Genomic DNA, 17,371 nt, shown 5'->3' on the forward strand with positions numbered 1-17,371 from the left:
AAGCCTGTACTTAGTATTTGATACTGAAATAAATTAGTGTAATTATAAAAATAATTTATTGAGTTATTTTTTTCCTTACATATTTGAAAAACACTGAGTTAAAGAAAGAAATCTAAGATATCTCTGTTACTAAACATCTCAGAACTGTTTTACTTGCTAACATAAGCCATGGGTCTCCTAAATTGAGATAACAGATCTCTGAGATCTCTTAGACTAACAGCATTTAGGGAGTACTGTTCCATAGAATACAATACTGACTTTGTTATAATACTGCCTGAAAAAGTGAATTAATTCTTGCAAATCATCAAAACATAAAAAAAAAACTCATGAAACCTCCAAAATGGCACAAAGTTGATTAGCTAGTTGTTTCATATTTTAAAATAGTTTTATATCCATAGAAAAAAACTAAGCAAGTTGATGTGAAAACGTTGTCTCATGAGCAGTGTGTTACTTTACTTTTTAAAAATGCCCCCCACCCCGATTATCTGCAATTGGAGTAATCTCAGTTCAGTTCAGTTGCTCAGTCGTGTCCGACTCTTTGCCACCCCATGAATCGCAGCACGCCAGGCCTCCCTGTCCATCACCAACTCCCGGAGTTCACTCAAACTCACGTCCATCGAGTCAGTGATGCCATCCAGCCATCTCATCCTCTGTCGTCCCCTTCTCCTCCTGCCCCCAATCTCTCCCAGCGTCAGAGTCTTTTCCAATGAGTCAACTCTTCACATGAGGTGGCCAAAGTACTGGAGTTTCAGCTTTAGCATCATTCCTTCCAAAGAAATCCCAGGGCTGATCTCCTTCAGAATGGACTGGTTGGATCTCCTTACAGTCCAAGGGACTCAAGAATCTTCTCCAACACCACAGTTCAAAAGCATCAATTCTTTGGTGCTCAGCTTTCTTCACAGTCCAACTCTCACATCCATACATGACCACTGGAAAAACCATAGCCTTGACTAGATGGACCTTTGTTGGCAAAGTAATGTCTCTGGTTTTGAATATGCTATCTAGGTTGGTCATAACTTTTCTTCCAAGGAGTAAGCGTCTTTTAATTTCATGGCTGCAGTCACCAACTGCAGTGATTTTGGAGCCCAGAAAAATAAAGTCTGACATTTTTTCCACTGTTTCCCCATCTATTTCCCATTAAGTGATGGGACCAGATGCCATGATCTTCATTTTCTGAATGTTGAGTTTTAAGCCAACTTTTTCCCTCTCCTCTTTCACCTTCATCAAGGCTGTTTAGTTCCTCTTCACTTTCTACTGTAAGGGTGGTGTCATCTGCATATCTGAGGTTATTGATATTGCTCCCGGCAGTCTTGATTCCAGCTTGTGTTTCTTCCAGCATTTCTCATGATGTTCTCTGCACATAAGTTAAATCAGCAGGGTGACAATATACAGCCTTGACGTACTGCTTTTCCTATTTGGAACCAGTCTGTTGTTCCATGTCCAGTTCTAACTGTTGCTTCCTGACCTGCATACAGATTTCTCAAGAGGCAGATCAGGTGGTCTGGTATTCCCATCTCTTTCAGAATTTTCCACAGTTTATTGTGATTCACACAGTCAAAGGCTTTGGCATAGTCAATAAGGAGAAATAGATGTTTTTCTGGAACTCTCTTGCTTTTTTGACGATCCAGCAGATGTTGGCAATTTGGTCTCTGGTTCGTCTGCCTTCTCTAAAACCACCTTGAACATCTGGAAGTTCACAGTTCACGTATTGCTGAAGCCTGGCTTGGAGAATTTTGAGCATTACTTTACTAGCCTATGAGATGAGTGCAGTTGTGCGGTAGTTTGAGCATTCTTTGGGATTGGAATTAAAACTGACCTTTTCCAGTCCTGTGGCCACTGCTGAGTTTTCCAAATTTGCTGGCATATTGAGTGCAGCACTTTCACAGCATCATCTTTCAGGATTTGAAATAGCTCAACTGGAATTCCATCACCTCCACTAGCTTTGTTTGTAGTGATGCTTTCTAAGGCCCACTTGACTTCACATTCCAGGATGTCTGGCTCTAGGTCAGTGATCACACCATCGTGACTGTCTGGGTCGTGAAGATCTTTTTTGTACAGTTCTGTATATTCTTGCCACCTCTTCGTAATAACGTCTGCTTCTGTTAGGTCCGTACCATTTCTGTCCTTTATTGTGCCCATCTTTGCATGAAATGTTCCCTTGGTATCTCTAATTTTTGTGAAGAGATCTCTAGTCTTTCCCATTCTGTTGTTTTCCTCTATTTCTTTGCATTGATTGCTGAGGAAGGCTTTCTTATCTCTTCTTGCTATTCTTTGGAACTTTGCATTCAGATGCTTATCTTTCCTTTTCTCCTTTGCTTTTTGCTTCTCTTCTTTTCACAGCTATTTGGAAGAACTCCCCAGACAGCCATTTTGCTTTTTTGCATTTCTGTTCCATGGGGATGGTCTTGATCCCTGTCTCCTGTACAATGTCACGAACCTCAGTCCCCTGATTATCTGCAATTGGAGTAATCTACGGAGCTTCAAAAACTACTGATGCCTGTGTTCTGACTTCAGAAATTATGATTTAATTTGGTGGGGCTGTGGTCAGAGCACTGAAACTTTTAAAGGATCCCCAAGTGATTTGAATGTGTAAACTCTTTGGGAAGCCATTCTTGCTAACAGAAATCCCTTTTCGACATTATTTTCCTCTGTTCCGTATCTGTAATATTTAAAATATTTAAACATTAAATATTTAAAATATAAATATTTAATATTGTTAAAATATAATATTCTGTTAATTAAGGACCATTATTTGGACTGATTATCAAATGTTTACATGCCTTCTGTTTATTATCCTATCATTGTGATACCATGGTAGTACCACTCATTTTCAATGCAAATGAATAGTATAATAGAATTCTACTTTAAGGTAAGTGGATATGTAGGTTACCAAAGTTATTAATAAAATCTGAAAGCTAAATTATTATTAACATCTTAACTATAGTCTCAGATATATATGTCTTTAGCCAAAATATAAAATGTTACTAGCCACTTAATCTGGTAAAATCAAATGGTACCATTTATAATTCTTTAGACTTTTTCCTTACCAGAAAGCAATACTCATAAATATTGGGTTGGCCAAAAAGTTTGTTCAGGTTCTTCCAGGAGATGTTATGGAAAAACCCTAACAAATTTTTTTAGGGTTTTTGGCCAACCCACAATAGTATGCCCTTTAACAGAACATTTACGTATGATAGTAACCAAGATGTCTTTCAGAACTGTATGAACCTGTTTTAATCAATTAAATCAACAACTACTGAGCACATACTAGGCAATGTTTTAGGAACTGAGTGTCTCCCAGTAAAGTAAGAAATCCTTGCTCCTAGTAAATGGTGGAGGGAGACTGTAAAACAAATAATAAAGTTTAGGGGTGGTAAATGCTCTAAAGAAAAAGAAAGTAGATAGGTCGTGATAAAAGGCAAGTAGGGAGGGGCAATGGTTGATAGTGTGCTGAAAAACCTCTCACAGGAAGTTACCTTTGAGCTACCTAAATGAAGGGAGGGAGGAAGCTGTGAGAAGATTTGCACCCAGAGAGTGGCCTAGGTTGTGGGAATAGCTGGAGCAAAAGCTTGAAAGGCAGCAAATATTTGATGCATTCGAGAAATAGCAGAAGGCCCATGTAATAGAATGAAATGGAGAGAGACGGTGATGGATGAGGTCAGAGACATAGGTAACAATCAGATAATATACTGAAAATACAGCTACCATATGACCCAACCGTCCCATTAGTAGAAATATACCTAGAGAAAACCATAATTCAGAAAAACACATGCACCCCAGTGTTCATTGTAGCATTATTTAAAATAGCTAGGACATGGGAGCAACCTAAATATTCAACAACAGAGGAAAGAATAAAGAAGATGTTGTATATATGTACAAAGGAATATTACTCAGCCATAAAAAGGAATGAAATTGGGTCATTTGTAGAGATGTGCATGGACCTAGAGACTATCATACAGAGTGAAATTAAGTCAAAAAGAGAAAAGCAGATATCATATATTAACACATATATGTGGAATCTAGAAAAATGCTATAGGTTATCTTATTTGTGAAAGAGAAATTGAGACACCGACGTAGAGAACAAATTATGAACAGCAAGTGGGGAAAAGGAGGTGGTGGGATGAATTGGGAGATTGGGATTGACATGCATACACTATTGAAACAATGTATAAACAGATAACTAATGAGAACATACTGTTTAGTTCAGGGAACCCTATTCAGTACTCTGTGGTGACCTAAACAGGAAGGGAATTCAAAAAATAGGGATAAATGTCTATGTATAACCGATTCACTTTGCCTTACAGTAAAAACTAATATAACATTGTAAACCAACTAAAAATTGAAAAAAAAAGAAAAACAAAACCTTATAAATTTCAAACTTCTTCTAATTATAAGGAAAATGCATGTAACATAAAAATAAAAAATAAGTGCCAGCTCCTCATAGGCAGCAGTAAGTTTTTTTTTTTTTCTCTTCTAAGTGTTCTCAGAAGCCATTAGAGGCTTTGCTGGGGAAGTGTCATGGTTTAATTTACTTTTAGAGAGATAACTTTGGGCTGATAGATGAAAAGTAAATTATCCAAAGGCAAGGTGAAAACAGGAAGACAGTCAGGAAGCTGCAGCAGTGTCTAGACAAGCAGTGACAGTGGAGCAGAGAGGCAGCAGATGAGGCGGTGAAAGTTCTGATACAGAGGGTGCGTTGATGCTCCACAGAAAAGGATTTGCTCATGCAGTTTTGCTGTTAAGACACCTAAACACATGCAGCCAGGTAACAGAAACTCACAGCCATAAAAGTTTCAGAATCTTAGGTTAAAGCTAGAATTAAATTAGTCGTTAATGATCTTTATATAGAAAGTATTTCCTTTGTAACAGAAATACCTTTCTTTATTAACCCATCCTCTTTTTATAGAAAAAAATTAACTTTTAATAACGTTGAGAATCTGAGCTATCCTGTCATTTCTTCAGTCTCAGGACATGTCTTAAAATCTTGAGGCGCCAGAATCACCAAAATGACAGCTTTTGGTAAAACTGTCTGTTTGAAATTGTGATAAGCATAGCAACCTAAGGTTTCTCTTTTCATTTCTCATAAATCAGGTAAATTTGCATAATCTGAACCAGAAAGTTGTTTAAAATGAGTATTTGATTTGTTCTGTCAATCATAAAATGGAGGAGAAATTTAGATATTATATGCCTAATTGGTCCATTTAAGTAAACATATTGGCTTATTTAGCACTTGAAAATGAAATTCAGTTATTTCCTTTGCCTCTCTGAGAAAGATCAAAATACCTTGATAATTGTCAAACGTATTTTTCTTTTGAGTGTTCACTGTTTTCCCCGGACATTTGTGTTTTCCCTCCTTACTTCTTTTTTTAAATTTCTTTTTATATGTGTTATTTCCAAGTGTCTTTGTCTTTTAGTTCCTCACTGATACTAGCAATAATTAAAGGTCCAATAATTTTAATTTTAATACTGTTGAAAGTCCAGTACTTTAATTTTCAAATGGAACTTGCTGTGCTTTTTCAACTGATCCTTGATATTAGCCCCAGTAGTATTATTTCTAGTTCTGTTCTTGATTTGATAGTCTTTAACAGATAAATGATTATCGGAGATAAAAAATATAGTGATGATGACGTAAAACTGATTTATCATCATATATTAATAATTCTGGTAACATCACTTTTGTTGTTTGCATTAATCCAGTAATAATACTAAGGTCATTATATGAACTTTACTTTGTTATATTAGTGGGGCTTCCTTTCATTTTATAGCTGGCTTAAGTCCTGCCGAAATTCAGCAGTTATGGAAAGAAGTGACTGGAGTTCACAGTATGGAAGACAATGGCATTAAGCATGGAGGGCTAGACCTCACTACTAACAATTCCTCCTCGACTACCTCCTCCACCACTTCCAAAGCATCACCACCAATAACCCATCATACCATAGTGAATGGACAGTCTTCAGTTCTAAATGCAAGGCGAGACAGGTAAATTTCATGAGATGTATTTTGTTACTTATCACCAAATTTTACTTTTACTATTTGTAACACTAAAAATAATGACTTGTACTTAACAGAGATAGAATGTGTAGGACCCAAATTAAATAGGTAGAAACTTTTAAATTATCTTATATATTATTTCATCAGAAAAAAAACAGCTCAAATACCAGCAGTTTGATGGATATAATGGGGAATTTCCTGAAGAAAGTTATTTTATAATAAGTGCATGTAGAATTATTGTGTCAATATATTTTTATGGCTAAGATGCTATGATTAACCTGATTGCTGAAATGAGAATCTTCTTACCATTTTAAAACTTAAGAATGAGTTTCAAATCATTAAAGATGCATATGTGTATATATATATATATATATATGTATATGTATATATACATACTTATATAGATATCCCCCTTAGTATATGTTACAACCATGTGCTTAGAAATCAGAGAATAGATATACATAAGCATATAAACACAGGTATCATAAACCAGAAGAAAGAAGATCTGGTTTGTCTTTTTTGTTTTTGTGGCATGATGGAATTATAAATATATAATTAAAATGAACTTATGGTAACACCCTGGATAAATTTGCATGAAAATTCATAAAGAAAAATTTGGTTTCAGTTACCGACACTAAGTACATTATATTAGATCATTTGTTTCAACTTAGTGTTTTTGGTTGTATAAAAAGTACCTTTGTAAAAGGGTCACCCATATACTTTTTATCCATTTAACTATTTATTCAGGCATATGGTAACCTAATCAGATCCGTTAATGTGATTTACATAAAATATATAAGGCAAAATATTGCTCAGTGAAAAATACATTTTAAAAGATGGAACATAAGTACAGGATTTCTTTACAGAGTGGCTTAATCCCATATGATGTAGAGTTATAAAATTCAGATTTCAATGTAGTGAATTGACAGTGTTCTGCAATGTGAATACCTGCCTGTCTGCAATAAACTCTTTTCTCATAAACAAGTATTTTTTCAAAGAAACATGCAATTATACAGTACAGTTTAAAATAGAATGCTATAATTTGGTGATGTTTTTGGTTTTTCTTGGAGTATCATGAACATTTTTTCTTGTTAGATTTCATTATTGTAAAATGGTGTGCTTTTGAATGCTTTCACGCTGTTGCTTTAATTGAGAGTAATTTGATGATTACATACTTCAGAAGTTGGTTGATGTCTCTAGGATCTATCTGATACAATACTCACTTATCAAAAGTCTTGGATAATTATAAAAGAGATAGCTAATGAATACCATTCCAAAGTAGAATTTTTTGATCAACTGTAACTAGCAGAAATATATATGATTCACACATAAATATTAAACAATGTAAATGATTCTGAAGGTCCATATTATCTCTAAAAAGAGCATTTCAGAAATCTTGTGGTGATTTTCCTATTACTTTCTTAAAAACACAGTTTGTTTTTTTTTCTTCACTTGACCACATATGAATATATATTTTTATTTAGAGGTAAATGTTACATTAAGGTCATGTGGCAGGATTAGCATATGATATTATACAGTCCTCTTAGTTTTTCATCCTTTATTAACAGTCATCTTTGGCTTTATTTCTCCTCTAATTGGAACATCATCTAGCCTTGGCAGTTGAACTATTCAATAGAACGATTAAATTTTTCTGACTGCTCTGAGCTGAATTGACCTGTTTTGACCTGTTTGTCACTGATCGTAACCTGACAGGCGCTAGCAGCCTGCAACGATTATGGCTTTTTGAGATGAATCTGACGTCGTGTTCTTTTGCTACAGCTCGTCACATGAGGAGACTGGGGCCTCTCACACTCTCTACGGCCATGGAGTTTGCAAATGGCCAGGCTGTGAAAGCATTTGTGAAGATTTTGGACAGTTTTTAAAGTAGGTTTTTTACTTTTTTTAGCAAAGGGAGTGGATTATATGGGAGTTTCAGGTAATTTTGCTGTAAATAAGCAAAAGAAAGCTGAAGAAAGAAAGTAAAGGTCCATCCTAAGGCACTCTGTACGTTTTCTGTGTATTTCAACAAGTGGATTAGCAAACTCAGGCTAAGAAGGTTAACTCTTCATCTTTACTTTTCATGAGAAAATTTCACAAAAGGTCTTTGAATGAATAATAAAAAGTAGCCTACTATAATAGTGTCATTAATGATCGAAAGATATGTTTGTAGAATTCACTTAAATTTCAAGGTTTCTATAAAAATTTCCAGTAAGATTATGTGAAAAGTCATATGTGCGTGTGTGTGTGTGTGTATAGAGACACACATATATTTAAACAAAATACACATTTTAAAGGCTTATCTTTATTGCAGAATTTTTATTTCTTACTTTAAATAATGTTTAATGTATTTATTTAGTAAGAATGAAAAAACTGAAAGTTAATCATAACTAAAATTTTAAGATAGCTGTATTTTTTCCATGTTGTGACTTGTTGCCCTGAGAATCATAAAGCAACATACATGGCCCTAAGCTTATTTGATATATTGTAAGGCTTCTCTAACTTAAAATCAAAACTTTGTATATCCTTAATTTCTTCATACAGCGATAATATATTTTTTAATTCATAAGAGGTTCTTTTTCAAATGAGAATATGCATCTTTCATGAATCATTTTCCACCCACAATTTCAGAATGCAAGAGATCTAAACAGAGCTACAGATAGGTTTATGGAGATGAGTAACTTCACAGGCTGAGACTCTTATGTTGTCATGGAGCAGCTAACAGGGTCAATGAACTGTTTCATGCTTCATCAACAATTAAGTTAATTAGCTCATTTGAAATTGCATTGCTTTGTTGCCAGGATGTTGGCAGAAACATCAAAAGGATGTGTTTACAAATGGCACACTACAGGGTATAGAGCAGAAGCACCTTAACAGCAAGGCCCAAGTACGGGGCATCGTAATAACTGTACAACCGAATTGCACGAAGACTTCCACAGGGAATTTTTTAAACTTTTTAAAAAATTTCTAACCAATTAAAGGAAAAAAATGCTTCCTGTATTACTGTGGACTTTGTACATGGCCTTAATCGAAGATTTGCACTATCCAGAATAGTTGTGAGCTGCCATTTTGTTGGGTAGGAAGCTGATTCAAATGTTCTAAGCAAAAAGAGCCCTTAAAATATTAGGCAACTTTGCTAAATTTGCCTAATTTCTTATCTAAGAAAAATAATATTTGTTAAAACAAGGACAGAACATAAGAATATTCATTCATTGAAGAACTAATTTCATATTTCTTCATTTGAATTATATTAGTTCTGATTAGTATATTATTCTTTATCATTAAGATTATTTAGAGGACTTTTGCTGCTATTTCTTAAGAATAGCAATTTAAACCTTATAGCTCAGTCATCATACATTTTATTGCTCTAAGTTGTTATTTCTAGCAAAATTCAAAATAAAGCTTTAAGAAAAAAGATATATCTTTCAATATAATTTCCTTTATGGCACATGGAAATAAACATTTTTATTCATCTCAAATTTGTGTAAATATGAGCTCTCGTTTTACCCTCCATGAGTCTTTTTCATATTCGTGCTGGTATTTAAAAATAAAACTGAAGAAGTTACAATTAAAAAGGCATTTCCTTTCAATTAAATATCAACTTCGGTTCCAAAGACTGACCATTTTTCCAGCCCATTAACTTTATAGGGATGACAGAGCAAATGACGGTAGATTTTAAGGTCCTCCGTTTAGTCCATTTTTGTTGTGATATGCTTAGATTCTCTAAGTCAAATGAATGTGATAGCTTCTGTTAATAGAGCTAATGCCAGTGTATGGTACTAAAATGAAATTTTAATTTAATGTATTTTTATACTGGTATTGTCTTTTTCTTGATGTGTATGGGAAATTTGAAGAGTGTGTATGGGAAATTTGAGGAGAAATAAAATGATATATTTTATTAAATTAATTTCAGTTACTCAGGAAAAAAAAAGTTGATTTAGTGTCTGTGTGGAAAGTGAATTGAAGAAGGCATTACCGTTAATACAGATTTTCTTGGAAAGAAGATTTTGTTTTTCTTTTGCAGTAATGGAGAGAATAGACAGTCTTGGAGGGAAAAATGTCAGGCAAGTCAAAAAGCTGTAAAGTTTTTAATTCTCAAGTTTTTTGTACATACATTCTCCAGAAATTTGGTACCCAGTGTTTGTTATAAAAGTTTTTTTGAGAAAATTCTGTGGCATTTTTATTTCTAAAATGCACTAGAAATAAACTGTATAGCTTGAGCTGTACTTTGGTATCAGACAACTTATCCGTTGTCTGGATCAAGTAAAGGAAACTATCCGTTATTACTATTTATCCTGCATATGTTTAATAGCAAAGGATAGTAGAAAATATATTGAGTCCCAAACTCGCTTTCTCACATTGCATCACTATAAAAAGTGGTAGAATTCCTCTATTTTTGCCCAGCACCAAATAAAAAGCCATCAGAGGACAATTGCTTATGAATAACATACATATTCTTAGCCATGTATACATATGCATAATATGTATGCTTCAGTATTCAATGAGGTTTTTTTTTCTATTGGATGAAAAATAAGACTAAATTAGAAACTGTTATTTATAACAGCAAAGATGAAAGCAGAAAAATAGAAAACTAAAAGATAAAAAAGAAATTCTAGATTAAAAGGTATCTAGGAAAATTTTTGAATTACTGTGAAGTAGGTGTTCAGAGAAGGTAACCATTTTGTAGTCACTCTTTGAGGATCTAAGATCACTAAAAGGATTTAATACTAGTTCTTCATTATTGTCTTATCAATGTCAAGGTGTAATAATACCAATAAAACTTTAGTGTAGTTTGTCTGCAGAGTTAATTATCATTCCATTGGCCCTATGTCAGCTAAATGTAATAGGTGGATTGACTTGTAAGAGCTTAAACCAAAAGGTTTACAATATATAACATTCAAGTTGGCAGACAAGTGTTTTTGAACCTGCATGTGCAGATGCCAATAAACAAAATGTGGTCTGAGATACAAAGATAGAAACATTCTTTGAAGAAAGGCAAAATGGTTAGTGTCAATAAAATATCAGTCTATTAAAGAGTAATTAGTTGATGAAATGAGTTAGGTTTATTGCACAGCTAACTATTTTAAGGTTTAACACTATATAAAAAGCAATGGAAAAGGTAGTAGGGACAGAATATTTCATGGAAAGATGTTATCTTTTTTTCTTGCAGCTGACTACTCTAAAAATTATGCTCTTACTTAGCGTGTATTGTCTATTTCTTTGTCTTTGACTAGGCAGCGTGGCTACAAAATTATGACCTCAAGAAGGCATTCTTTGAACTTGTCAGAATGTTGTTTCTTTTGGTGACAGTGCCCCCATCTCTCAAAACTAAGGCATCTCACATAATCAGCTAAATGAATAGTGACAGCTAACATTTTGTATTTAAACTCCTGTCAGTGTTTAAACATAAAAAGCTTGATGCAAAATAAATCAAACACCAGTGATATGCAAGTGAAACATTTTGTTAAAACAGTCTCTGACATACTTGGATTTAAATCTGATCCCTTTTTAGCTTATAAAATGTTGTAACTTTAAATGAATTTGGGAAAAATCTAGAGGTTAAAATTGAATTGCTAATCTGGGGTATATATAATTGAAGTTACCACATGCATTCATAACCTTAAAAGCTTCATTAAAGAGAATTGTGCATTAAATAAATTGGAAAGATCCTTTCCTACTTTTTATCTTCCTGAAATGCTTGCTTAATTGTTTTTAGAAAGAATTTGACTGCCTATATACATTTTTTCCTAGTTAACACTACCCACCTAGCACACAGATTCAATGCAGTTTTGAAAGAACGTCAGTCGACCACATCATTTATTCCATTTTGAAAACAAAAATCAATATACCTATAAAGTGACCCATAAATTAGAACTGGCTCACACAATGTTTGTTCAGTGCTGCCTTTCTGAAGGCACCCTTTGCATTTTTTCTTCACCTCTCTGTTTGAACTGCAGTCTCGGTAAGAGGCTCATTAGGGGACATTAGGGACTGGAGCTAACCAGAATTCCAGAGCTTGCTTTGCTCTTATTAATGCATAGTAGAGTAGAATGCATTTAAATATTTCATAGGCATTCAGTAATTTGTGTGTAATCGCCTTGTTAGCAGACCAGTAGAAGTAGAACAGGCCTGTGAAATGGTGTTAGTGATTGCATGGGTAATTTACAGACCTTTGCCATCAGAAAGAGTATTATTGTTGGCTAGTATGAAGCTGTGAAATAGAACTAGCAATAAGTAAAAAAAGAAACTTAATAAAGGTTTTGTAACAAGCATCTTCAAGGATAACAACCCCACTTGGTCCTTTTGAAGCAGCTATAATTTATGACATAGGCAATATATCAAATGCATAAGATAGTATTATGGAGCATTCATATGAAAAGGGTATTTGCAACATTAGTTCCAACTTCCTGCAAGGGACATGATTAAATGATTAATGAAATGTCCCTTTGCATATGCATTTTGAAACAGCAATTAGGCACTGACTGAGAAAATCCACCAATCCTCTCATTTTTCAGTATTATCTCATTCTTGATTTATAAATCATAGAGAATTTTTGAACAGCAATATGTAGTACCTGAGATAGTTATAAAAACATAAAAGAGAATAATTTGGGCACAAAATAGTCATAAATACATAAATTCATAATTTACTGTTAATACTCAGCCTATTTATTTAGTCTTATTGCATTGTATTTATATCCGACACTATTTCTATACTTTGATTGGCATAATTAAGTAGGGGGAATGAATAGGCACTATTATTTTACATATCACTGGTAAACAATAGCGAGGAAAGGAGAAGGGAGATGTGGCAGAGGTATGTATGTGTTTTTCAAGTTCTCAGTAATCCACTGGAGGCTGTTCTATAAATGATCATTGAAGGGCTGCAAGCTAGCCTATAATTACAGGAAAGAAAGTGGCAGCTCTGGCATTTCATAACTATGTGTCCTCGAAAGTGCTTTGTGAGTTTGTCACCAATGATAATTTAGATAGAGGCTCATTACTGAACATCACAACACTTTAAAAACCTTTCGCCTTCATACAGGAGAATAAAGGACTATTTTAATGGCAAGGTTCTTTTGTGTTCCACTGAAAAATTCAATCAAGACAAAACCTCATTGACTATTATTGTAGTCTACAGTCTCTATTCTCATAAAAGCTGCAGAGATAAATTGAATAGGTCTCTAAGACCCAAGTATATAATGCAAACATTTTGTACTTTTTTTAGTTCTTTAAATATAGGATAATTATTATACCTAAGAAGTAAACATGAGTGCAAAACCTTTTTAAAAAAGTATTTTCATGCAAAAATAAACATAGTAACTAAATATATCTTTTTCTTGCAAAGTTGTATATTCTACTTATCTTGCTCTATTTATATCCTAATCCCTGTGTACAACTGAAGCATTTTTTAAATAGGCATTTAGATTGGTCATGGAATAAACATATGTGTGTTCCTCAAGAGTTCACAGTGTAAAAATCTTAAGAAAATATAGTTATATCAAACTTTAGGAATACAACTACTGTTGCAGTACTCTGATAGAAAATAGACTCATTGTTCATTAAAATTGGGGGAGGAGAACCTGAAAAACAATTTTTAAATGTCCTGTGAGTTAGGAATAGGTGACACTTTGTGTCATAAACTAACCTGTGGTTTACTATAACTTTCCATGCCTCATTTTCAGAAATCGTGAGTGAATTTTAGTTCTCATTATAGTTTATATTTTTTCTAATATTTTATTATGGAAAGCATTTTTTAATGTTTATTTTATATTGAAGTATAGGTGATTTACAATGTTGTGTTAGTTTCAGGTATACAGCAAAGTGATTCAGCTATACATATATCCTTTCTTTTTCAGATTCTTTTCCCATGTAGGTTATTACAGAATATTGAATAGAGTTCCTGTGCTATACAATGAGTCATTGTTGATTATCTCTTTTATACATAGTAGTGTGTATCATTGAAGAAGGCAATGGCACCCCACTCCGTACTCTTGCCTGGAAAACCCCATGGACGGAGGAGCCTGGTAGGCTGCAGTCCATGGGGTCGCTAAGAGTTAGACGCGACGGAGCGACTTCACTTTCACTTTTCAGTTTCCTGCATTGGAGAAGGAAATGGCAACCCACTCCAGTGTTCTTGCCTGGAGAATCCCAGGGACCGTGGGGCCTGGTGGGCTGCCGTCTCTGGGGTCGCACAGAGTCGAACACGACTGACCTGACTTAGCAGCAGCAGTGTGTATCATTCCAGTTAGTTTGTTAACCAAACCTGAACAGAGCTGGTCTAAGAACAGACAGGTGGAGTGCAAGTGCCTCTTCTGCGCTGTAACTACACACCTCAAAGCTGACCTGTTACATCCCACTATTTGAGTCCACCATCTCTCTTCAACCAATTATGACAGTTGTACTAAGACACATGGAAGTTTTGTTGTCATGATCAGTGAGGGGTATTAAAATGAACTGGTTTAATTTATCAAAGGATGGGGCAAAGTCGCACAAAGATTTCTACTTGCCTAGCCTAGATCTATTAACAAATAAACCTACATATTTTTATTTATTATGTATTTATTAGTTCTTGCTCATAAATACCATTTAAAATCTTCTTTATGTGTGTTATATATTTGTCCATCTATGTATATGTTGACTCTGTTAATTTTAAGAAATGGAGGTAAATATTTTGAATGGGCACAAAAGTTTTTTTGTTGAATTTTAGTAAAATGAGGAGTGCATTAAACTTTTTAGACTAGTATACCTTCCTAAATTGTACTTGAACCCAGATGGATAAATATGTAAATTCTTATTTAATTTTGTGAATAAATTTTTTATGTTTTATTTAGATGCATTGGTGAGAACATTTTTTAAATTGCTGTCTTAGTTTGCCAATTGGTGAAATAGACATACCAAAGGATATTAAATTGATTGAAGATTCTTTTTTTTAATTTTAGGAGGCAGCAAATAAATGATATATTATGAAGTTATATTATTGAATATGTTCTTATTCATTGGAGATACTTCTCTACTAAATTACTTTTGATGTATCCTCATATGACTCATTAAAGAGATCTTTTTAAGCATTATTAAATAATAATAGACTAGCATGTAATCAAGGTCAGAGTAAGATAATGTCTTATCTCTCCCTTCTTTTTTGTAAGATTAGGACAGATGTATCCTAAATAGGACACTGAACATGAAATGTCAATCTTGATGCTTCTGATTCTCAGAATTTTCAATGCACTTTAAGTATTAGTAATAGCAAGTGATCATTCTTTATAAGTTTTATGTTACCATGGGATGATAATTCGCTGAAGATTCACACCACATCTTGATAACATAAGGCATTGCTCACTAAATAACATCATAGGAGTCAAAAGTATCTAAAGAAAAATGGAATAGAGAATTGTCTTTGTTCTCTTTAGATTTACTTTTGGTTCGTGTATTTATAAGGTGCCCTTTAAAAAAAAAAGACTATATGAAGCATATTTAGTGATTTCTACTATTATTCTGAAAATAATTTGGGGGAAAATTTTTTGTAATAACTGATAAGCTTAGAGACAATTACATTTTCTACTCTTTGAAGGGTATCTTTACATTGCATAAGTAATTTTCACTAAGCACATCAGCATATTTAACTTTTTTTTTTATATCATTTCAAGGTGTTATTTTTTCCCAGTATGGAGGAAATGTGGTGTCAGTGGTTTTACGTGGAACATCTGCTACTGAAATAGCGCTGGCTTAACATTCTGTTTTGTGTTGTGTGTTTGTTTAGGCACCTTAACAACGAACACGCGCTGGATGACCGAAGCACCGCACAGTGTCGAGTGCAAATGCAGGTGGTGCAGCAGTTAGAGATACAGGTTTGTCAAGGGCTCCCTTGCTGGACTCTTTCTCTGACTTCTGGTCTTTAAATCAAGTACCGGGCAGATCCTGTGTCTTTTAACACAATAATGCATAGAAATAGATGGAATTTTAGGTTGTTTATAGTGGTAGAAATGATTGCTATCTCAGGATGGATTGCTGTAGCTTAATGTACTTACTTACCACTCAGACTTATTATCATCTTTAGACTATATCATATACATTTGGCTATCTCAAAGGAGTCAAATCTAAGTTTTCCCTAAGAAAGTTTAGAGCAAACCACCCAACTGGATATGATTTTATCGCAGAAACAGTTTTTACATGAGCTAATCTTGATTTTTTTTCATGAGATTTTATAGCAAAAAGCCTTTATAGTATCATGCCTACAATTTAATACTCTAAAAAAAAATCTTTCTCTTTTCTACCTCTAGTGTATTTTTAATTGAAGAACTTACAAGAATCCTTGTCTTGGAATAATGGCAAATCATGTATAATGTCACAGATGGTAATATGTGTATTGTATCAAATGCTGCTAACTTAAATAAAAGACATTACTGTTAATATTGAAACAGAATTTGGCCAAAAATAAATAGAGCTTATAAAACTGATCAGAAAGCAATTGTATCCCCCTCAGTATCATTTTTGCTGCATTTTTCCTAACCCTCTAAGTCTTCCTCTAATATTTCATCTTAATGATTTTTTTCTCAATCAAACCAATACCTTGTTTCATTTAATTAAACATACAATTTCTTTGTCTTCACACTTGCTACATCTTAAATTGTTTTAAATTCATCATTCACTAAACACATAAATGTCATTGCTTTTTTCCAAGGAGCTCCTAAAAATATTTTGACTTGTAAAAAAAATCAAGAACACATAAAAAGCATCATTGCTGCTGTTGTTTAAAAAGCTTTTTTGTGAACCTGTTTACCATTTATAAAAGGTAGACTAAAACATAAGAGTTCGGCTGATGAGACAGTCTGCAGTGTGACCAATTATGCCTCCTTTTTTTTTTTGGTCTGCTGTGTCTGACTGATGGAGAAGTAAGGTCCGTCAGTTGTAATGAGACCCAGTGCAAGTGTAGATGCCTACTCTGAGTCAGAGTTCAGCGTTTCACACTGCCTGGTCTCTGTCACTCTATTGAATTAGATTGATGATGGCAGATTGCAGGGGGCACTAACTGGACCTCAGTGGGAACGCATGAAGTGTGGAGACAATCCTGGCAGGCACTTCGCTTTGAGAACCCTTCACCCTTTCACAGCTGCTGGCACTAGTCCATTGCTAACAGTGTCCACAGGACTTTAAAGAGACACCATGGGCCTTCTAATTTATGGTTTCAGTAACTTGTTACTGTCGAGGCAACTGTGACCTCAATTCTCTTATTGACAAAAAGATGAAGTGTTATTTGTTTTCTCTGACCTTTTAACATAAGGAAAGCTATAAAAGTTTTTCCCTACTCCGTAGCTAAAGTTGTGTTTCCCCTCAGATAAGTTCCTACGGACACAGACTTTTATATGCAGGAATCATTACTC

At 34.1% G+C, this 17,371-nt stretch overlaps 1 protein-coding gene across 50 annotated transcripts in view; it reads left to right on the plus strand.

Annotated features, from left to right (window-relative positions):
- Positions 1–17,371, plus strand: part of FOXP2 (forkhead box P2) — a 665,882-nt gene that overhangs the window by 601,139 nt on the left and 47,372 nt on the right. For all 50 annotated transcript variants that reach the window (XR_015162584.1, XR_015162585.1, XR_015162586.1 and 47 more), the window contains 3 exons: positions 5,766–5,979; positions 7,771–7,875; positions 15,751–15,838. Coding sequence is in view for 45 of the 50 variants with exons in the window: in XM_086396670.1 (XP_086252796.1) it covers positions 5,766–5,979; positions 7,771–7,875; positions 15,751–15,838 (407 nt within the window). In the remaining 5 variants the exon portion in view is untranslated. The remainder of the gene's footprint in view (positions 1–5,765; positions 5,980–7,770; positions 7,876–15,750; positions 15,839–17,371) is intronic.

This window comes from Bos grunniens, chromosome 4, assembly GCF_055505025.1.
Source record: "Bos grunniens cultivar Pamir isolate PY7600 chromosome 4, Bosgru_T2T1.0, whole genome shotgun sequence".
NCBI lineage: Eukaryota > Metazoa > Chordata > Mammalia > Artiodactyla > Bovidae > Bos > Bos grunniens.